This window comes from Podarcis muralis, chromosome 15 (assembly GCF_964188315.1).
Source record: "Podarcis muralis chromosome 15, rPodMur119.hap1.1, whole genome shotgun sequence".
Classification (NCBI taxonomy): Eukaryota; Metazoa; Chordata; class Lepidosauria; order Squamata; family Lacertidae; genus Podarcis; species Podarcis muralis.
In genome coordinates this window covers 10,112,679-10,136,402 of record NC_135669.1, presented here as the reverse complement: position 1 = coordinate 10,136,402, position 23,724 = coordinate 10,112,679, and the positions used below count along the sequence as shown (strand labels likewise).

At 46.8% G+C, this 23,724-nt stretch overlaps 1 protein-coding gene across 2 annotated transcripts; it reads right to left on the bottom strand.

The window, feature by feature from the left end:
- Positions 1–949: 949 nt before the first annotated feature.
- Positions 950–23,084, bottom strand: ERLIN2 (ER lipid raft associated 2). Of its 2 annotated transcripts, XM_028708626.2 has the most exons (13): positions 22,970–23,062; positions 16,488–16,609; positions 14,409–14,490; positions 13,636–13,682; positions 10,757–10,818; positions 10,561–10,614; positions 9,677–9,802; positions 8,492–8,565; positions 7,869–7,927; positions 6,835–6,926; positions 6,198–6,287; positions 2,647–2,726; positions 950–1,834 (listed from the first exon to the last, which is right to left on the bottom strand). In XM_028708626.2, the coding sequence occupies exons 2-13, from the start codon at positions 16,592–16,594 to the stop codon at positions 1,646–1,648; spliced, it is 1,062 nt and encodes a 353-aa protein (XP_028564459.2). In that variant the 5' UTR covers positions 16,595–16,609; positions 22,970–23,062; the 3' UTR covers positions 950–1,645. The 2 variants fall into 2 exon arrangements, with proteins under 2 accessions (XP_028564459.2, XP_077775737.1); XM_077919611.1 differs by lacking the exon at positions 10,561–10,614 and having other exon boundaries at positions 22,970–23,084.
- Between the last annotated feature and the right edge of the window lie 640 nt (positions 23,085–23,724).

The following is a 23,724-nucleotide window of genomic DNA, read 5'->3' as shown; positions in this document are numbered from 1 at the left end:
AACGGGTGTATTCTAGAGGAAGTGGTTTGACATTTACAGTCTAACCAAGGGCATCATCTGAAGAAGAGTTTACTGCTAATGGAAGAACTTGGATGCAACTACATAAGCTGAAGGCAGCTCACAGGGCTGTCCCCAGGACAAAAATCCACAACTGCATTGATGCCAATTCAAAAATAATTTCCCCAAAGCATCACTCAAAGGATCACTTCAAAAAGCAACCCTGCAAGAGCTAAAAATGAGGTCAGAATGAGTACAAAGTAATGCTATTCACCGCTGGAAACCTTTGCTATGAGCAAGCATGGGGTGGAAATCCACCAAATGCCTTCCTCTAGGAAGACACTGAAATATTTGGACTAGCACAGTTGCACCCATGAAGCTGAGGGAAACAGAGAACCTGGCTGCTGGTTTACAATCTAGAACACAGGTGTGCAACTAGAGATTTGCCAAGCTGAAACACAAGCCATGTACGGTGGCCTGCTAGGGTCTTAGTAAATTAGTTGGAACTTGGTGTGTGTGTGTGTGTGTGTGTGTGTGTGTGTGTGTGTAACATCTAGCAGGCCATGATTACATGGCTAGTGAGCTTGGCTTGATGGATGACCAGTTTTGCATGCATGGTCTAGAAAGAGGGATGCAAGCCAGGGTCAATTTGCGAATGCAGGCTGTCCATCTGGCTGACCAATGCTCTCTCGTGCAGAAGTAACATTCCTGGAAAAGGTAACTTATTCCCCTGTGACAGCCGCACTTAGACAGACCATTACTGTGAGGGCAAAGCCTGCATTCCACCCAACACTGGTCCTGTGATTGTCCCTATCAGCACATCAGGAGAGGATGGTGGACTGGGGGGTTCAGGTGTACCATATGGATGCATCCTGAAATAAGCACCATTTGGACACCCCTTTAGTGTGCTGATATTTAATGCCCCACAACACAAGCCAAAATCTAGAATCTGTAGTGTCTCTGTGTGTTTTAATTCAAAACATAGCACCTTTATTTGAGGGTGGAATGGGGTCAACATATATGCTACAGGTAAAATCCAACGGTTGGACAGCATGCTCATGAATCCTAATAATCCAGGAAGGATATGTAGTTGGTATCTAGCTGGTGTGCATATTATCAAATTTGGGCTACATCAAGCACTCAAAGACCAGTAAGAGAGGAGAGAAAGAGAGAGAGAGAGAGACAGAAAGAAACTCCTTCCGATTGCTGAATTTGCAGGGTAAGATGCTTATCAGCCACCTGTTGGACTTGACTTGTAACATGTGCACAACTGCCAGAGGAAAGAACAGTTTCTAGCAAGAAACGGCTCCCCTTCTTCAACGGCAATGAAACTGATTGGCTGCAGAGTCCATCAGGAAAATGCTGCAGCCTCTTAGTGTGATTCAGTGTTGCTTTCTCTATCCACACGAGCACAAACATGACAGTGAATCTGACTGCTGAGAAATAAGTCAGGAAGCTGTCCCATTGTGTGCTTCCAACAAACCAGCCTGCCTCCCCCCTCCCAACACCTTTTTTTAAAAAAAGCACAGCTTTGCCTGGCTCTTCTCCGACATCCCAGAAGAGAGAAAGAAATCACATTGAGGAGAGGCGCTAGGCGTCAGTTCCATTCATTCAAAGATCAGGTTGCCCCGTTGGCCAGACTCAAGATTCACAAACCCTCCCCTGCTCCTAGCCAGTTTTCATCTCTCTGCTCCTCTGTGGGTCCTTCTGAAGACTTTGTGGGAGTCCCAGCGTGGTCCATGAACATGTTTGGAATATCTTTGCCAAAGTAGATCTTGCTGTTGGTGGCAATTGCTTTGTACTTCATGAGCTGCAAGTATTCTGGAGTCAGTTTTAGCTGCAAGAAGAGAAAGCGCATCAAGAGCCCAGGGTTAGAGAGATCCTTTAAAACCCAAGAGCACCAAAAGAGCCCTGCCGGATCAGGCCAATAGCCCATCTAGTCCAGCATCCTGTTCTCACAAACCAGATGCCCCAGTGGGACAAGCAGAACCTGAGAGCCAAAAACACTCTCCCCCTCCTGCACTTTCCAACCACTGATATTCAGAAGCACACTGCCTCCGACAGTGGAGGTGAACTTGGGAGACCCAGGTTCTGCCTATGGATCAAATTATCTCCAAGGTGGCTAACGACAGATTGGAAACAATGCAAAAATGATACGAAAAAGGAACTGTGTGCGTCTCGATGGTGGGGCCGCTAAGTGAGATGCAGGGAGGGCATGACATTTTAGAGCAGAGATGAGGAAGCTATGGCCTCCAGGAAGCTGCTAGATTTCAGCCAGCATGGTCAATGGTCAGGGATGATGGGTGTTGTGGTCAAACAGCATCTGGAAGGCCACAGGTTCCCCATCCCTGTGTTAAAGCACTTCAGTCTTAGCCCAGTTGCAATCTGAGTAAGAACTAGGCCCAAGAGACCACAAACCCGTGTCAAATCATAATCACGCAGACTTTGCGTCTACAGAAGCAGTAGCCAATATGGGGATGTCTTTGGGATGTTATTGGAGTAAGCTCCCAACATCCCTGATCACTGGCAGTGCTAGCTGTAGTCCAAAGCACCATGACAGCACCATGTTTGTTTCCCCGCAGGAGTATGAGCCATGGGGAACCTGCAACCCCAAGCTGAGGATGCCAGCTGTGTGGAAGAACAGCTAACCTTGTTGGCTTCTGCCATCTTCAAAGCAGTATAACATTCAGCATCTGCCCTCGCCTTCTCTCTAGCAAGGAATGCAGCATCTGCAGAAAGAGGAAGGGGAGATTTAGAAGTATAGGGAAGCCGTACAAGTCCCTGGAAAGCCCCTTACTTACCCATTTCCACCTACAAAAGACAGCACAAGTTTTCATGGTTGTAATCAATGCTTTACTAAAGTCCAAACTCCGCCCCCTGCAGCCCCAGCACAATTTTGGATTGAACCAGAGCAGAAATGGGGAAATGACTGGGATCCTAGGATATTGGCTGGCAATAGTTAGAAGGGAACATGAAAGGAAGGAAGCAGAGCACAGAATTTCACTTGCGCCCATTCAGATTGGTATTGCTGGTGAGTCAGACTGTTTTAATACAGGGATGAGGAAGCTGGTAGCCTCCAGGGGGTGTTGGGCTACAACTCCCACCAGCCCCAGCCAGCATGGCCAAAGGTCAGGAGAAATGGAAGTTAAAGAGCCCAACAACACCTGGAAGGCCACAGGTTCCCCATCCCTTATTAGCACCGACTGATGAAAATTAACACTTCACTCTGCAAAACATGGAGGCTAGGATTTGTCTGGTAGAAACAGGCAAGAAGAACTGGCACACAAGAGAGTTCAGAGAATTCCATGCAGGCAAGCGAGAGGAACAGAGGAGGAGGGATGGAGAGCTCCAATATAGAGATGTAACTGACTGCTACAGAAGAGGCAGTTATCCTCAGCCAGACCACAATAGGCTAGTATTTTTTTGGGGGTGGGCAGCCTAGCAATTTTTGTGGGCTTATTTACAAGTGTTGTTGTTGTTGTTCCAACAATTTATATACCACGTAATTGCTGCGGTCTTTAAGTGGTGCACAAGCAACTCAATACTATGAAAACAAAAAAGACACAACTGAGATACTTTAGATCAGCCTTCTCTAACTTGGTGCATTCAAGATCATTCAGCCCCACTCAGTGCAGTTAGATGAAAACTACACAAGCTATGAGTAACCACCCCTGTTTCCCAGAGTGTTGAGTGGCATTTTACCAGCTCTGCCCTTTCCAATCTATGGCGCCCTTCATTTCCCTCCCGCTCCCCCCTTTGTGATTTTCAGGAAGAAACAAGCCAAAGAAGTTTCAACCTGCTGCATGAAATTCTAGAGACCCAGCCACAAACTCCGGCAGCTGATCAACGAGGTGTAAAACCTTGTTCGGAAAACTCTTAAGCGCAGAAAGCCCACGATTTTAAAAGCAACTCTTGCAAAACTGCTTTTTTTTAAACAAAAAAAGATAAAAAGTGTGTGTGTGTGTGTGTGTGGGAGAGAGGGGGAAGCCTGTCACTATCCCCCTGGAGTCTGCGATCGTGTTGTTTCAAAACACATCAATCCATTAGCTGGTCATTTCTGCTCACATACCAAGAGGGCAGCTGCAACCAACTCCAACAGCTGAGAGTGCCTGAGATTCAAAGAGCACACAGCAATCAACTTGTCAGAGCAGCTGGAACGGCTTGGGACAAAGCCAAACATTCTCTGCCGAGGGTTCGGCTGGGCCTCCCGACTCCTAGGGGGCTGCATCGAGGGCCTGGCACCTGGCAACGTGCCTTGATGAGAAAGAAAACCACCAGCGCTCTGCTGGGGACTGCCTAATGAGAGACTGCTGATCTGTAAACCACTAATTGGCTCCTCAGCGAGATGCTGCAAAGCTTGACAGGGCCTTTAATGAACCTAACAGGATTGAGGGACATGCTGCTCAGAGGCAGCCGGCACAGCCTTTCCCAGGTCCAGGAATCTGCCCGACAATAGGAATGACAGAGAGGAGGGGAAATCCTTCCACATCACATGCCTGCAGTTGTAATCAACTGGCAGCAGCTCTTTGGCTGAGGGCATGGGCTGTAGCTCAGTGGCAAACCATCCCAGGTTGAATCCCTGGCTTTGGGCTGGGAAAGGCCCCTGTCTGAAACTCTGGGGAGCCCTGTCTGTGAAAATGCAAGGCCAGAACAGACTGTTGGTCTGACTCAGCACAGGGCAGCTTCATGCGCTCGAAGAACCGAATGGTGGCATGCATAGCACATCCTCTGCTACAGTGCATCAGTTCTATGTACAGAGGACAAAGGTATACAGGGCTGACATGTTGAACTGTGGAAGGAGAGTTGCAAATTCTACAGAAACACAAACAAACACAAATACCAAGGGAGCTGAAACATTTGGCAGACTTCTTCTGGCTTACAGAATCCTGGCTGAGGAAACTAAACAACCTCATGTGCAAAAAAACACATGGCTGGAAACAGGGAAGTGTGGAGGTATGCAATCAGTGGAGGCAGAACGGGGATTAAAAGCAATTCACTCGATGGTGCTGCTCCAAAGATGTTTCTCAACCACAAGGACTATTTCAGGTGTGGGGAACTTTGGGCCCTCCAGATGTTGCTGAGCTGCAACTCTCATCCTCCCCAGCCTTTGGCCATGCTGGGGCTGATGGGAGCTGCTGTTCAGAAACATCGGGGGGGGGGGGTAATGTTCCCCACACTTGGACTACTTGAATCAGCTGCAACCTGGCGACATAAAACACTGAACGACTTGGGACCCAGGTACATAATGGACTGCTGCCTTCAGAACTGGACTATTCAGCTCTATAGACCTGCCAGTGATGCCCAACTTGTTGTTCCAGCTTCTGCTCAGCGGCTGGCAACATGAGAGAGGGCACTTTCAGTTGTGGCTACTCGATTACGGAGTTCCCTCCCAAAGGGCATTTGGCTGTCCTCTATAAATAGGATCAAGGTAAGATGCTTTCTATTTGCCCAGGCCTTTGGAATGTGACTTTTTAATGGTTTTGCTACTGTCACGTCTACTATTGATGTTTATATTTTGTTTTACCATCTGGCTTGGATGTGAGGTTTTAACAAATGGTTACTGCTGTTCACAGCTTTGTATGCAATATTGCATTGTCAACTGCTCTGTGCTCCCATTGGGAGGAAGGGCAGGATAAGAGAATGGCAAAATAAATAACCCACATACTTCTAGTCCCTGCCTGTCTTTTGTCAAGTACAGTGGTACCTCGGGTTAAGTACTTAATTCGTTCCGGAGGTCTGTTCTTAACCTGAAGCACCACTTTAGCTAATGGGGCCTCCCGCTGCTACTGCACCGCCGCAGTGCGATTTCTGTCCTTATCCTGAAGCAAAGTTCTTAACCTGAAGCACTATTTCTGGGTTAGCGGAGTGTGTAACCTGAAGCGTATGTAACCCGAGGTACCACTGTATCCTGTGGTCCGTCTTCCCCCAACCTGGTGCCCTCTAGAGGTTTCAAACTGCAATGCCCACCAGTCCTAGCCAACATAGTCAATGCAGGTATGACTGGAGCGGATGTTAACAAATGTGGAAGGCACTAGGTTGGGGAAGGCTGATGTTTTTAGATGCAAAGTGGCCAGCTTCATCTTTATTGGACCTTAAAATATTCATCTGCGAGAAAGGAAGGATCCACCAGGCCCATACCTAAGCCTATTTGTGCTCTGACATCCTTGGTCAGATGGAAAATCTTTTCCATAGCTGCTTACCTTCAATCTCAGAGATTCGCTTCTCAGTTTCTTTTTCCATCACCTTCTGCCCGTATGTTATTTCAGCCACCTGGGCTATTTTTTCTGCCTCTGTATTAGGAAAGATAGGCCAATGATTATGGGAACCAACTCCGATGGTCAACGTAGCTAATTTGTTCCCGGAACAGCAAGACACCTGGCAAGCTCAACTCATCTACTTCAAAACACTGACTTGCCCCTCCTGCCATCCCTGCAGAAAGAACAAGGTAGCAAAAACCTTCTCTTCTCTTTTGGAATATGCTTCCCTCTTTGATTAAGACTATCTCGTGGCACATTACCACTTGTCCATGAACAACTGTGATTATCTCACCAATAGGACAGTTTTCTCAATCCAAACTCTCTCGCTTTTTGCCTTGATAGGATGTGTGCAGGAGGCCTGGTCTAGGAACCAAGAGGGGCAGCAATCAAGAATCTCCTTGTGCACTAATTAGATGCTGCGCACACAATTTATTTAGCAAAGCCTTTTGTCATCACCTCATCTCCCACCAACCTCTTGATGAATGGGCTACGCCTGCCTCACATCCCCCTAGGGATGAAGTCTCTTCCTATGTGCTATGCAACTCCATGTGCTGTTCTCTAAATAAATATCCACACAAACCAATAAGAGCCTTCTTGCGTTCCGTCTCAGCCTCCTTCTCCACCACCTTCTGCTTCTGAGCTGCAATCAACAGCTTTGTCTTCTCGCTCTCCCTAGAGGGACCAAGACGGGCGAATAAGTAAAACACTGGCAGAAACAGCAGATGCTCCTGGAAGCAGGATACACCTGATTAGAACAGGAGTGGGGAACCTCAGGCCTGGGGGTCAAACACCACCCCAAGCCTCCCTATCTGGCCATGCTTTACAACATCTTTGTCTGTTTTTGCCCGGCTGGAATATGTCCTTGAACTCTGATAATGCCTTTTGCTAGCCTGGATGGATGCTAGAGAGGTGTACATGAGCATGTGCAGAAATTAGCCTACTATACTGAGACGTGCATTGTTCTGCCCACTTCTGCCTATGGACCTGCCTGCCCACCTGTCATGGACCGGTTGGATGCAGAGGAATGGTGGGAGGGAAGAAGGCTCAGAGCCTGGGGAGCGCTGGTGAGACAACGATGAGTGGTCCAGAGAGAGAAGACTCTGTAGCTGAAGAATGCCCAGACAATAAGCATGCAATACTGAACTATCTTGGCTATGAGAGGCGAACAACTGCTTATCCACAAGGGCAGCCACACAATGTGTAAAAAGTTAACAGAGTGTGTCCTGCAGGAGAAGATCGGAAACCTTTCCAGTGCAGCATCCCGCCTCCCACATGGGTGAAAAATATGCTCCTGGGAAGCTCACAAGCAGGACATGAATGTGCTAGCCATCTTCTGTTGATCTTACTGGGCACAGAAGTAGCATACAGTCATTATGACTTGTACTCACTTATCCTACAGAAATTGGTCCAATCCTCTTTTAAAACTATGTGAGTTGGTGGCCACCATCACACCAGGTTACGACGAACTGCATAGGTTACTAAGGTGCAGTGCCTGGGTTTGCATTTGGCCATGGTTTGTTTAACCAAAACATGGTATGAGAACCTAGCCCAGGGGACTAGCTACACACCGTCACAACTGTACTGAAAACGAAGGAGAGAATACCTGCTACTTACATGAGTTCGTAATTCCTCCGAATTGTCTCTGGGATGTTTGGCTTTGTGACTCGGACTGCCTGGAGAAATAAAAAGGGAGGATGATGTGGGAAGGAGGCTGCTGAGCAGCATGTGCTCAACTCAGTCAATAGCGACCTTATCATATATCCATCTGGAGCACGAGATGCTGCCAAATCAAGGAAAGACTCTCCATGCTACAACTCTATACAATCCGCAATGGGAGGAAGCAGTCTCCACTCTCATTCTGTTAGCATGCAATTGATACAGTCTAAAGTAGCGCAGGAGAGTCTGGCAATGAGTTGGCAGAAGGGCCCCCAGCATGGATCCCCCCAAATTGGGGTGGTCCTTCTATTTGGGTGGGTGCTGTATGGTACCAAATTCTTTGCACAGACTTCTAAAAGACTCAAATTATCTGCTGCCTGTCCAGGCTCTGCTAACAAAAAGCCAGCACAAAAAGAAAAATTAATTCCGCTCTTCTGCTTGCTTGATGTTAAGATCTACCCAGGAGCATCAGCAAGTTTGATGAGCAAAGTGGGGCAATGTCAGGTCTAGCTTGCAGCTCTTCAATCCCCTGTCTGGTACTGGACCAGAACTCCACCCCCACCCCTAATATTCTTGGTTACCTGTATGATGAGTCCTGGTGCCATGGATGTCAGGTCTTGCTGGAGAGCTAGTTTCAGGTTTTCATCAATCTGATCTGGTAATAATAATAATAATAATAATATTTATTTATACCCCGCCCTTCCCGGTTTAAAAACTGGGCTCAGGGCGGCTAGCAGCAAATATAAAACATTGATTAAAATGTGACTTACGAACAGCATAAAACAGCATAAAACACAACATAAAATGCAGCATCAATATCAATGAAATTCAAAAATTCAGGGGTCATTTGGGCGGGGAAATCCCAGTCAGTAGACATCAAATGATGACCAGGGCTAACTGGCCAAGTTGGTCCTACTAGGGCCAGAAAGGAGACCAGGGAAGAATTTAAATGTGGGTTCCCAGAAAGGGTTTCTTCATAAAAAAGGAAGGGAAAAATGGAATAGAGGATCAGGCTAATTCAAATTGGAGGCCAGGCAGAATAGCTCTGTCTTACAGGCCCTGCAGAAGGAGATCAAGGCCTGCAGGGCCCTAGTCTCGTGGGACAGAGCATTCCACCAGGTCGGAGCTGTCACTGAAAAAGCCTGGCCCTGGTGGAAGATAGTCTGGCTTCCTTGGGGCCCGGGACCTTTAACCTATTATTATTCATGGACTTTAGGGTCCTCTGTGGGACATACCAGAAGAGGTGGTCCCATAAGTACAAGGGTCCTAGGCTGCATAGGGCTTTAAAGGTCAAAACCAGCACCTTAAACCTGGAAGCCTATACTCCACTGGAAGCCAGTGCAGCTGATAAGAGCACTGGGTGAATATGCTCCCATATTCCCATGTGGTAAGATAATGAACCAAATAATTAGACAATTTTTAAGGATAATTGAGTGTGGTGTGTGAGTTAATCATGTTGGCCAGAGTACCACATGCCTCTGAAGTGGAGCAGCTTTTCATTCATGGAATTATAGAACTGTAGAGTTGGAAGGGATAACTAGGGTCATCTAGTCCAATCCCCTGCAATGCAGGAATCTTTTGCCCAACGTGGGGCTGCAACACATGACCCTGAGAATAAGAATCTCATGCTCTACAGACTGAACTAACTCCATCCACTTGGACACGCACAGCCTAGAACGCATTAAAAAAAAACAACCCTTAAAAAGATGCTAACAAGTGGGTCACATCAGTGGTACCACCTCCATTTTAGTGATCAAGGCACTCACCAAATAATTCAATGTAAACTTCCTGGAGAGTGTGGACACTGCAGAACTGGTTGAGCTCATGGTGGATCTTGTTGAAGATGAGAGCCTTGTCATAATCTGCAGTGAAGTTCTTCACTATGTCATATACTGGTGAGAAGAGAAAAGGGTGCTGTTAGCTCAGATCAGCCCTCATGCTTAACAACAGTAGCAGGTTGCAACATCAGGAGGCAGCACCCTGTAGTCTCTGTTTAACACTGGGGGTGGGCACTATTGACTGTGAGTAGACCTGGAGGCTTTTCAGGCCAGGCAATGGAGACTCCCAATATGACCCAAGCAGAGCCAATCTCACTCCAGTTCTTCCTGCAAAGCTTATGGGTCTGCTGCACTTTACCAGGGCTCAAATACACTATGCCTCAGCGGGACTGGTGAGAAACAAAATATATTCTGGCCCTCTGGGAAGGCCCCGACTCCCCGGACAAGAGGGAAGCCAGCTAGGCCTCATCCATTGGACAAATATGGAGCAGCTCCAGGGATAAGGACACTCTACTCTTTGGGGAAGGGCTATATAGCTCAGAGGTAAAACATTACATGCATAAGGCGCCATCTTCAGTCAGCAGCATCTCCAGGTAGTGGTGGGAATTGTCTTGCCTGAAACCCTGGAGGACCACTGCCTGCCAGTGTAGACAATACTGTGCTAAAAGGACCAAAGCGCTGGACCCAGCATAAGGCAGCTACTTCTGTTCCTCGCTCTCTGCTGCATTGGTATTGCAGAACTGAAGGGAAGGAGGCTCTGGCCCCATCTATCTGTCAGAGGAGTAAGAGTTGCTGCTGTGTGGTGCATGCCTGCAATATCTGTGCAAGAGCGTATGTTGAAAAGTTGTTGGATTTTTTATGGTTATCATTACCTGTTTGTTGCAAGCCGCCTTGAAACTCATTTGATTGAAAAGTGGGGCGTAAATCTTCAAAGTAAATAAAACTATATTACTACTGGAATGGGTGTGAATATTCTGTGTGGCAAATCCAGCCCCCAAACTCCTGCACACTCCTCCACGCCACAGCCCGGAAAAGGAAGCACAAGTAAGCAGAGCTAAATAAACTCACCGGCACTTTGGATTAGGAAGTTCACAACCTCAATTCGGTCAAAATAGATCATCACTCCTCCACTGCAGAAAGAAAGTGCGAAGGGAGGTGAGTGTTTTGACAACACACCCTAGGGATGAAGACAGAATGTATCGAGGGATAGAATGTACAGTGGTACCTCGCAAGACGAATGCCTCGCAAGACGGAAAACTCGCAAGACGAAAGGGTTTTGGGTTTTTTGAGTTGCTTCGCAAGACGATTTTCCCTATGGGCTTGCTTCGCAAGACGGAAACGTCTTGCAAGTTTGTTTCCTTTTTCTTAAAACCGTTAATACAGTTGCGACTTGACTTCGAGGAGCAACTCATAGCACGCGGTGTGGTAGCCTTTTTTGAGGTTTTTGAAGACTTTGGTATTTTTGAAGCTTTTCCAAAACTTTTCCAAAACCGTGCTTCGCAAGACAAAAAAAATCGCAAGACGAAAAAACTTGTGGAACGGATTAATTTCATCTTGCGAGGCACCACTGTACCCAGTGCCCAACCAACAAACTGTAGAAAAAAAGAGCAAAATCCAAACAGGGACGACTTCTTATCTAGTTCTAGCACGTATGCAGGACCATGCATCACCTATGGCAGCGTTTCTCAAACTTGGGGCCCCAACTGTGGTTGGACTGCAGCTCCCATCATCCCTGACCACTGGTCCTGCTAGCTAGGGATGCTGGGAGTTGTAGTCCAACAATAGCTGGGGACCCAAGTTTGAGAAACACTGATCTATGGGATAAAGAATTGTATAGATGTGGGAAGCTGTCCTGTGAGAGGCCCACCAGGCTCCATCTCCGCTGGCTTCCACTGCCCAGAGACATTGTTACTACTCATGGCAGCTCTATGCAACCTCTTGCTTCAGAGGCACCATGCCTCTAAATACCAGCTGGTGGAGAGCAAAAACAGAGCCAGTCATTGCTTTCATGCACTGCTTGTGGATTTCCTACCGGCACTTGGTTCATCACTGTAGCAGGAAACAGGATTCTGAACTAGATGGGACAACTGGCTTGATCTGGAGAACGTCAAAAGAGCCCATCTAATTCTTTTCTTGCCATGACCAATCAGATGTCTATGGGAAGCCCAGAAGTAGGCCTTAAGTATGCACTTCTGATTCTCAGTTTTGATACCCAGCAAGTGGTATTCAGTGGATTTAGAACATGGTCACCATGACTAGTAGCCGTTGATAGCATCCGCCTCCCCAAAATTTGTCTCATCTTCTTTTAAAGCCATCCAAGTTGGTGACCAACCTTGGGAGTGCAAATTCCATAGCTTAACTATGTGCTGTGTGAAATTGTGGTTAAGGGTTTATTGCTTATTTTAAAATGAATTGTTAGCTACTTAGGGGATCAAGTCCTTTTGTGGCAAGGCAGAGCATGAACAAAGAATACAAAAAATATAACTGCATGAGCGCTTGCTCTTTAAGCACACACCCAGCATTTTCCCCAAGATGTCATCCCTGACCTGGCTGTGTTGGTTGGGGCGGGAGGGTACCATGTTGTCTGGCCCTGGTGTAATCAGTTGCCCATGCTTTAGGTCACTTGAGTTCCTCCCAACAGACTATGACAATAAAAAGATAATTGTGTAGATCTATGGTTAAATTTATAGCCAAACTATTTGTTTGAGCCATCTGAGTATTCAGCTTTGAGACTAAAAAAATACTCTCAGTAATGGGTTACTTCAGTTTTCAGAACAGAATTCACTGACTTTCATTTGTTTCTGCAAGCACGGTTTCTGCTTTGCAGGCTATTCCAACTAGTTCAGGCCACCACCCTAGTAGCATTCACCCCAAATGCTATAGAGGGAAAGTTTTGAAGTAAGTGAAGGATAAAATGCCATCTAGTGGCAGGTACAGAGAGCTTCACAGCTTCTTCTGAGAAGTAAAACTCAATAAGGACATCCCATTCAGAAGGAAAAAAACTAATTTGCATGGAAAACATGGCGCCATCAGGCACTTAATTGCCTAGAGAGGTCATACAATCACATTTCTTGAAGGATTTTCTGTAATGCATTGCACAAGCATCCTTAAAAGAGGTTTTAAGTGCAGGCAAACCAACATGGGTTGAATCCTGCTAAGTCACTGTGTGAGCCGAAACAACTTCCACAACCGCTTCCCCCAAATCTGGTCTAGGGATTCCCCAACCTTCTGGAGCAGTTTTGGGGAAGTTCCATTTTTCTCAGAGAAGTCCTTCCGCTCCCAAGAACTTAGTCGAATACAACCCTATACTTCAGAAATTCCACTGTACATGCAGAGAATTTGCTATCTGCTGTGGGATCCCCAAAATCTGAGCTTCCTTTTGAAAAACCAAGGCAACTCCCCATAACCTATGTTTCTAGCCCTTATGAATGCAAACAGAAGGTTAAAGGCATCTGGGGAAGAAAGGGCTGAGTGGGCTGTCCAAACAGGGGCCTGAACAGCTATTTGTACTTCCCTCTCGTCTACGGCAATGACAATATAAGTAAACAAGGCCAATTAATGAATGTGTATCTATTTGCCCAAACCACATGATTTGGCTTTTCTCAACAGGGAAAGCTCGACTTTTGATGTGCGATATCTTGTTTTAGAGGTTTGGACTGTCCGTTTCTACTTTTTGATTCTAAACGCTCAGCGAAGCCTGCTTTAAGAACACACTTCGCCCAGCCTACATAAAGGTGTACATATACATTGCAGGATCCAGTATAATAAGGCAATTTGGGGCAAGATGCTTCCATTTACTGTCTCAGCAGAGCTGCTTTTCAGTGCCACTGCACAGAGGCACCACAGAAGTCGAAGAAGGTCCAAAACAGCATATGGGAAGCAGCCTCAACCTGTGAGCTTGAGAAGGACATAAAGGTGCCCAATTCGATTCTGGGGCCACAACTCACCTTGTGCCACATGGAACATTTTTTACTTCATCTGTTTGCAATGTTGTCTAGAGAGATGGAGAAAGAAAGCAAAAGGATTTGTAATGAACTGGATCGCTTACAATAGCGTACGACCACATTCCCACGAGGGCAACATTCAGGAGAAATAAAGGTTAAAAAAAAGGAAAAAGGTAAAGGACCCCTGGATGGTTAAGTCCAGTCAAAGGCGACTATTGGGTTGTGGTGTACATCTCACTTTCAGGCCGAGGGAGCCGGTTTTGGCCACAGACAGCTTTCTGGGTCATGTGGCCAGCAGGACTAAACCGCTTCTGGCGCAACAGAATACCATGACAGAAACCAGAGCGCACGGAAATGTCGTTCACCTTCCCACCACAGCAGTACCTATTTATCTACTTGGACTGGCATGCTTTCGAACTGCTAGGTTGGCAGAAGCTGGGATAGAGCAATGGGAACTCACTCTATCATGGGGATTAGAACCACCGATCTTTTGATTGGCAAGCCCAAGAGGCTCAGTGGTTTAGACCCCAGCGCCACCTGTGTCCCTTCATTCAGGAAATATATGCCAGCGATGACCAGAATAACAGGGTTGATTTTACACAGCAGGCTACATTCCAATAACAATAAAAATTTATGACACTTTTTCAGGTTCAGAATTTGAACTTACTTGCCATTAGGAAAAAAAGACTAATACAGCATCCCAGACTACTTGGGTGCAACTAATAAGAACTCTATATGCTACACTCCTGTAAGGAGAGCATAAAAATGAAAAGTACCTGTACTGATTTGTAGGAGGTAATGAAAGGGAGCATTAGGTGGAAGCCAGGGCCACTGGTGGATGTCAGCAGGGCTCCTCCCCTGTTAAAAACAAAGAGAGAAAGGTGTGCATTTATATCAGGCAGTGCTGTGATCCTTGGTGCAGAATAATGGGAGTTTTAGAACAGGCCTAGCAGGGGTCTTAGTTTGGCCTGAGAGGCAGTTTCCCCTAAAACATGTTCTCTTTCTGCACATGTGATGTCAGGTGTGTGGCAGGTGAAAATGCATCTGAGAAAAAATAAATAATTGGGAGCCTGAAGCATGCATCCAATTGCTCGCTGGCAAGTGGAGATCGCTGATTGGTGCCGACTGCAAGTGCCTTTGAGGCTGCCCATTCACAGGTGCAGCTGGGATTTGTTTCAGAGGGGAAATGTCCATTTACAGGCATGGTTTGAATCCAAACTGCACCTGCAAATGGACAAAGGCAGGACTCACTGTCACCGCCAATGAGCACCAAGAACGGTCAGTGGGAACATATCTTAAACATCTTCACGGGGTTCATTTCCAAGCATGATTCAAAGTGCTGGTGAGTCCTTTGAAAGCCCTAGATGGAGCACCTAACTCCACATTGGCCTGCTTTTGCAGCGAGATTGCCACTTCAGGTCCCTCTGGGTGCTCCTGGCTAGAGGTGAGTTGCAAGAAGGGTCTTCTCGGTTGTGGCACCCTGCATAAGGAAGACTCTTCTTAAGAGGTTATCCTGGCACTGATTATGCCACAGGCCTTATTCTCTTACTGTTAATATCACCTACTCTTTTAATTATTATGCTTGTTGTACATTTCCTTGTTCTGTTTAACTGATGTGAGCTGCCCTGAGAATATTTATGTTGAAAGGCAGCATACAAGTTTTTTAAAAAAATAATAAATGATGCCGCGAGACAGCCTCCTCCATTGGAGTGAACTGGAGAACTGGTTGACTGTCACATCCTAGTGTCTTGGCAACTTGAGTTCAAAATGAACTTTACCGTACAACATACACATTCTCAGAATCTGAGGATTCACAGGATTGTATCCAACGTTAGCCATACTTGTGAGTAGACACACTGAAATTAATGGGCATGACTCACTTAGGCCGATTAATTTCAAAGGGTATACACCGAGTATAACTTAGTTTGGTACACTCAGTACATCCAGATATAGAGATTTTATTGCTGGGGGAAAAAGTTGGTGCTTACTCACAAAAAGGGGAAGTATAGTAGTTTATCAGTACAGACAAAAACTGGCAGAAGCAGACACAGAATAAACAGAGACAGATCTGAAGTTCTAAAGCACTCTTTGCTCTTAAGAGAAATATGCAGGCTTGAAGACTGCTACCGCCACCTCTCCTGCACACAGTTCCTCTTTCAAAATCCTTTCTTGCTTGAGAGACATTTTTTGTGTTTGCCTTCTCTTCCTGAAAGTGAGATTCACTGGGCTGCTGTATAGATGGGGCTACTTTAGTTTATAATTCTTTACCTTACCATACTAGGCTGAATGTGTATTACTGTTGGTTCTTGGTTTTTTAATCATTTATATTTTATTATGCTTCTTTTTATTTGATAATGTGCATTTGTATGTGTTGGAAGCTACCTTGGGAGGGGTTGACACTCCCTGGCAAGCAGCCTGCATATATTCTAAAGGGAATACAAATTAATAACCTATAGTCTGTAATGACTAAATTGGCAGAGTATGGTCAGTGCTTACCTAAGAGAAACCATTGTTTGAAGTGGGTTTCCAGTTCTGTTTTGCAGGGCAAGAACTAGGAACAAGGAATAAAGGCAGTTGCCTTATATGGTACAAGTTATACCACATCAGACCATTGCCCATCTAGCTTAGTATTGTCTACACTGATTGGCAGTGACTCTTCCTAGGAACCATTTGATTCATCATGGCAATAGTGCTAAACAGGAAACAAATCGAAGCTGCATGGAAGAGGGAACTATTTTGAGTGTTTAAGGGCTTCCCCCACTTCCTGATCCTAGAAACCATAATCTGGAGAGCTGTATAAACTGACATACACACATCTGCAGAAAGTGGAGCTCCCTCTAAGCACCTGCACGTACCTGTAATAAACACCAATGTGCCCTTCTTCGATCTTGTGTATTGCAGAAAAAAGAGCAGCTGCCACCAGGCTGGCAGCTAGAGCTGCTATGGCACCCAGCTGAGTCATCCCTGAGAGTATAATCTAGACAAGAAGGAGAACGACAGGGAAGGAAAGAAAAGCAAAGAACAATGAGTCCTGCAATACTTTAGAGCTCTGTGTGGAAACTAGGCCCATTATTCTGAACCTCTGGGGACAGGATGTCCTGCCTTAGAGTGTTATATATTAAGCAGTTAAGAATGCCCTTTGCTTGATCAGATCAAGGTCCACTTTGTCCTATCCTCCCTCCCTGCCCAAATACCATATCGCAAGCTCCCAAACAGAGCACAAAGAAACAGGCTAATATCTCCTGTTTGTCCCGAAGCTCTCAATTCTTTTCTATGCCCTGGAACACTGAGATTCTGTTTCATCCACCACAGCTGATGGTCCTTTGTTGTCCTATCCTCCAGGACTGTCTTGCTTGCCTAATTTGTCTTTTTATTTCCTGCTTCAAATTCCATTTCCTGAGAATCTCGGATGTGTGTGTGTGTGTGTATGTGTTTTAAGACAAGTGTCTACTGCTCACAATGTGTGGGCAGAACCTATTGAAACTGCACAAGCTGGAAACAGGACTTCCAATAACCAGGAGCTAAGGTTTCTGAGCAGCCTTCTCCAAACTTGGATTCTCCAATGTTGCTGAACTACAACCCCTGCTCCCTCCCTGCACAAACACACACCCAAATAACACACACCCCTGATTGTTGGCCATGCTGGCTGGAGATGATGGGCATTGTACTCAACAACATCTCAAGACCCATGGTTGGGGGAAGCTGATTTGGATCATAAGCCTTGTCCCTCCTCCCAAACAGCTAGCAAAAATGATGCACAACCGTCACTTGCAGATCAACTTTGCCAAGTCTGTTTAGATAAGATTATTGGGAGGGACACTTCAGAGCAAAGGCTGTAATCCTAGGGTGTTTTTCAAGCACTCCCATTGGAGCTTCCAACATACTAGAAGCTACATATCCAAAGGGACGCGGGTGTCACTGTGGGTAAAAGCCTCAGCGCCTAGGGCTTGCCGTTCGAAAGGTCGGCAATTCGAATCCCCGCGGCGGGGTGCGCTCCCGTTGCTCGGTCCCAGCGCCTGCCAACCTAGCAGTTCGAAAGCACTCCCGGGTGCAAGTAGATAAATAGGGACCGCTTACTGGCGGGAAGGTAAACGGCGTTTCCGTGTGCTGCGCTGGCTCGCCAGATGCAGCTTTGTCACGCTGGCCACGTGACCCGGAAGTGTCTCCGGACAGCGCTGGCCCTCGGCCTCTTGAGTGAGATGGGTGCACAACCCTAGAGTCTGTCAAGACTGGCCCGTACGGGCAGGGGTACCTTTACCTTACATATCCAAAGGAATCAAGAAATAAGAGCTATCGAAAGAGATGTGCCTTACAAGCCCACAGTCCATTTTGTGCAACTTCAACTAAAAGGCACTAAATCCATATTCCAGATTATAGCAAGAGCTGCAATACTGAACAAAACGAAAACTAAAAGTGCCTCAATAAACCAGCAGTGCTTTTCTTTTTAAGGTTCATTTTAAAGGCTAGTGACAACATGCCATTGAACTTCTCTCGTGTAGAAGGGAATGCTTCTACAGTGATGTATATTGCAATACACATGTGCATAAACTTAAGGAGAAGTATGATATTACCTTGGAATTATGGTCTTGTCTATGAAATATAACTGATTGGCCAGAACCTGTGAAATTAATAATCTAATATTTCTTTAATCAGGTAAGTAACCCTAACTAAAAGCGATTAATTAAAAAATGTTGGGTAACAAGCTCCAGATCCACATTTTCTCTGTTTTCTCCTCCTCTCCACCACAGCAGTTTACATCTATCTTCCCCAGATGACAAGATGCCCAGTTTGCAAGTTGAAAATTGTGCATATTGAAAATAGGAGCACAGAAAGCTGCCTTATACTGAGCCAGACCATTGGTCCTTCTAGTTCAGTAAAGTATTGTCTACACAGACTGGCAGAAACTTATTTAGATTTCAGACAGGACTCGCTCCCTGCCCTACCTTAAGATGCAAGGGACTGAACCTGGGACCTTCTACAACACAAAGCAGATACTCTATGACTCTTCCCCTTGGAGATTCTGCCTGTAACAACACTAGATCCACACACACAAATTGGCTGCAGTTATGTCTTCTGCTACCCTCCTTCCACTCTTCTCACATCACTGGCTTCACTCCCTTTCGCCTCTGATCTGCTGTGGAGGCAAGGAATACTACTGTTCTCAAACAAGTTACAGTGCCCTATGTCTACCCTTTAAAAGCAAACCCTACTGAGTTCATTGTGGTTTACTCCTAGGTAAGTGGGGCTAGGATTGCAGCCCTGAGGCAAGATCTCTGGGTCATATCCTGGACGACCCTACGTCTTCATGATGCCATCAGAGAAAAGCTCTTTCTGCTTGCCCCTCATGAGGTGGGTGGCCCCATTGGAATGAGCAGGAAATGTACAAGAGCATTGTATCCATGCACCATTCATCTTACACAGGACTTCCCAATGGATTGTGCCCAAATTTCTCACATCCATCAGATGGACACTGCTTGTCTTGAGGTACAGGATGGACGCTATTTCAGAAATCAGCGTGCTACCAGCAGTAGGCAGCCACAATGCATAAATGCCTACATTACAGGTGGGGAACCTCAGGACTAGGGACCAAAAGTGGTCCTCCAAACCTCTCAATCTGTCTCATGGGACTCTCCCCAGACCACACCCCTCCCCATACCTATTTGAGACTCTCAGGTGTTTTTGGCTGGCCGGAATGTGTCCTTGAACTCTGATAATGCCTGGAGGGGGGGGGCGTGATTGTTATTATCATTATTAGTATACAGAGGAAGAAGAGAAGTGTGCATAAAAGCTGGCCTACTGAGCAAAAGTAGTATTGGAATGTTTTTGCTTCTGGTCCCACCCACCACTGGCATGTGGCTCTCGTAAAGTTGTCCAGAAGGGAATGTGGGCCTTGGGATTCACCTTTGGTCTACAGAGAAGCAACCCGATTACTTCTATGAATCAGCCAAGCCACACACTGTTAGCAAGGCGATACATTCATCTAAGATTTTGGGCATCACATGGCAGGACATAGTCTCAAACAAAGGTGTGCTCTCCGAAGCCCACATTCCCAGCATTCTATCTCAGCAACATGGCTTGGTCATGTACACAGAATGAAAGATAGCAGGATCCCCAAGTGATCTGGCCTCAGGCACCAGGCCTGTTGGCAGACCAACTCTGCATTATAAAGGTGTCAGCAAACCTGACATGAAGACTAGGAACATTAACCCTGCTGTGTGGGAATTCCTTGCAGTGCCTGGAAGCAGACTGTCAGGTCCTGCATCCACAGCAATGACCAGAGGAGAAATGACCGCTGGGAGGAGCGCAGAGCCCCGATGGTTTGACTTTACCCCCAATGGCGCACTCTTCCACTGTCTCCTGAGACGGATGGAGGCCAACAACATATGTGAGCAAGGCAAAGCATTCTGCTGTGAGAAGCCCACAGACACTTTAGGAAATTCCTTAAATAACTTTATTTCCTGTTCTCTTCTCATTAAGATAAGAATTAAGATGAACAGAAAACAGGAACACAGGCTATGCAACTCTGCTGTTTGTTAAAGCAGAGAACACAAGAGTTACATGACTTCTTCCCAGGATGTGTCTGTGTGCAGCCGTGAGAATGACTTCTTTTCTAGAAAGCCAAGAGGTGAGAACTCACGTGACTTCAAAACACCCCAGACCACCCAGCATGTTAGATATCCAAGAGCCACAATGGTGATTTCTGAGATGCAGCTACAAGACAGTACCAGGGATTTGGTGCTTGTGAAAGCTCTTCATTGGAGAGGTGACAATTCACAAAACAAGAAATGGTTTTGACTAGGAAGTGGAGTGGATAGGAAAGGATATGCAGTCTGCAAAGCAGAGAAAGGACCTTCCAGAGCAGGGTGGTCCAACATGTGGCCCTCAGCAAAATTTGGCACCCTACCCCCCAGCCCTTGGGCTGCCTTTCCAAAAGCACTGGGCTAGTTAGTGCTTTCCCAGCTTTAGGAAAGAGGAGGGAGGGCTCTAGGACACTGCCAGAGCTTCACGCCTCCTTCCCAAAGCCTGCTGTTGCTTAGCTGACTTGAGAGATGGGTGTCCTCATCAAATGTTGGTCTCACTCCCCCGCCCCACAGGACAAGGCATTGTGTGGCCTGCAGGTTCCGTGTCCAAGTACTCTTGTGACTCACTTGGTATGAAAAGTTGAACCCCACTTTGCTTTACGGTTCTAACCCAATCTGCTGAATTTTCAGGGTGGTGGCCCCAGGAGGGCAGTTCTACCTTGGGGAATGTTCACATTACATTAATCCACAAATCAAAAGACAAGAGAAGCAGCTACAACACATTACGGTGCTTCATATATCAATAATGTTATTTGCCCTTCCACATAGCCCAGAATTCCCTGCATCTCCCACCAAAGCAGGAGAAAAACAGCTGAAAATTATTTGAGATCTCAAAATGGTCAAGGGGTGAGGTAACTCCCCTATGAGGAAAGGTTGCAACGTTTGGGACTTTTTGGTTTAGAGAAAAGGTGAGTAGGAGGCGACATGTTATAAGTTTATAAAATTATTCATGACATAGAGAAAGCGGATAGAGAAAGGTTCCTTCGCCTTTCTCTCAACCCATGAACTCATGGACATCCAAAGAAGCTGAATTTTGGAAGACTGGCTATATTCTACCTCCAGTATGCTTCTGAATACCGGTTCCTGGGAATCACAGGTGTGCAGAGTGCTGTTGTGCTCAGGTTCTGCTTGCAGGCTTTCCACAGGCATCTGGCTGACCACTGTGAGAACAGGGTGCTGGACTAGATAGAGCCTGCTTGGTCAGGCCAGTGGCCTTCTTAGCCAAGTCCAGAGCTCTAAACGCTGTGGGCAGCGCAGCTTTAAGCACACCTGTTTACCTACAAACCCCACTGAACACCTGGGACTTGTTTACAAGTAAATATGCACAAAACAGAGCTGTAGGGGTTGGGCAGATTCTCTTCAATGGCTACAGCATTCAATGTGACATTAATTACTGGAGCTTGACCAAGTCCTCTCCTTTAAGCCTTTTCAGGAAATGGCTGGTGCCAGACACACAAGACTGCCAGCATGGTTGAGCAAACTTGAGCACTGGAGAAGGACTGAGGAGGCCAGGCTCCAAATACTGCTCAGACACAAAGTTCACTGGGAGATCCTGGGCCACCTGACACCAAAACACAGCCCTAGGCTACCTCACAAGCTCGTTATGAGAAGGGAAGAGCTCATCTAGAACCTTCTTTTGTGTGCTGAAATACTTTCTTTTTAAAAAATCTCCCAGGCTTTTAAAAAGTTTTGAGTTCTGGGAATATAAATATACATACTGTATTTTAAAAAACCTGCTATTTTAATCTATTGAGTTTCACTCTGGTCTGCCCCGCCCCCTTGCCTGGCTTTCTTTGGATTTAATTGCACTGTAAAGATAAAGGTACCCCTGACCATTAGGTCCAGTCGCGGACGACTCTGGGGTTGCGGCGCTCATCTCGCTTTATTGGCCTAGAGAGCCGGCGTTTGTCCGCAGACAGCTTCTAGGTCATGTGGCCAGCATGACTAAGCAGCTTCTGGCGAACCAGAGCAGCACACGGAAATGCCGTTTACCTTCCCGCCGGAGCAGTACCTATTTATCTACTTGCACTTTCGAACTGTTAGGTTGGCAGGAGCAGCAACAGGAGCTCACCCAGTGGCGGGGATTCGAACCACCGACCTTCTGATCGGCAAGCCCTAGGCTCTGTGGTTTAGACCACAGCGCCACCCACATCTGTACTCTGCTAATAACCAACCAGTTAGCGAGGCAGGACAGAGATGGGGGTTCTCCTAAAAAATAAATAAATAAATAAATAAATAAATAAAAAAGCTCAGCAACTTTCAGGATGTAAAAAAGCTGGGTAGGAAGGGAGAGACAAAAAATTCCTTATTATTGTTACTGTTATTTAAAGAAAGCAGAGTGCAAGGGCGTAGCAGGCTTTATGTTGGGTGGGGGGCAGAACCGAGTTAAGTGTTTTTTTAATTAATTCTTGACTTGAGGAACCGGCCGCTGCCCCCCCCCCCAGCTACAACTAATGGCAAGGTGGCCCTTAAAAGAACAGGGGCCGGAGGGCCGGGGAAGGACCATGGGGGTCCTGGCTTTAGAGCAGGGAGGGCTGGCTGGAGCGAGCAGAAGCAAGACGGACCCTGTAACCGGGCGAGAGGGGTGGGAGCCCGGTTGGGAGGAGGGGGAGGAGGAGGAGGAGAAGGAGAAGGAGAAGGAGGCCCTGCCCAGTCGAGGGGCCGGGGAGGAGGAAGAAGACGGCCAGGGGCCAAGGAGGGCCGGCCTGGGAAGCGGCCCACCCCCCGCACCCCGCGCCTCAGCCGCTCGCACTCACCGCCGCCGCCGCCACCTGCTCCTCCTGCACCAGCTGCTGCCGCGACTTCCGCGTCGTCGCTCCCGTGACGCCATCAGCCCCCGACGCTACGACGCTTCCGCCCCTCCCCGCTTTTCCCTCCCTGCAGTTCCTGCGCCGGCTCCGGCAGAGGGCGCGAGAGAGCCGGTGCCGGGTTTCGTTTCTCTTTCCAAGAGCGTCACTTCGGGCTCCGCAGCTGGCTAAGGCTGATGGGAGTTGTAGTCCGAGGGCCAGGTGGAGAAGGCTGGTTCAGAGAGGCAGTGAGGGTTAGTGGTTAGATTTCAGAGCAGAGCCAGGGAGAAGGCTGGTCGGTTTCTAAAAATAGCAAGCGCTTAACGGGGGGGGGGGGGGGAATTTCCATAAAATTTTGCCAGTGCCAACACCCAGATGCAAATATAATTTGAATATAAATACAACGACACGTTTCATTTGTAACTGAAAATAAAACTTTTTTTTTTAAAATGCAGTAATGTCAGCAGGAGGTTTTTGTCGGGAATCTCAGACAAGTTATGAGACTAGTTATTAGACAAGTTATTAGCCTGGAGAAGAGGAGGTTAAAGGGTGATATGATAGCCATGTTCAAATATATAAAAAGATGTCATATAGAGGAGGGAGAAAGGTTGTTTTCTGCTGCTCCAGAGAAGCGGACACTGAGCAATGGATCCAAACTACAAGAAAGAAGATTCCACCTAAACATTAGGAAGAACTTTCTGACAGTAAGAGCTGTTTGACAGTGG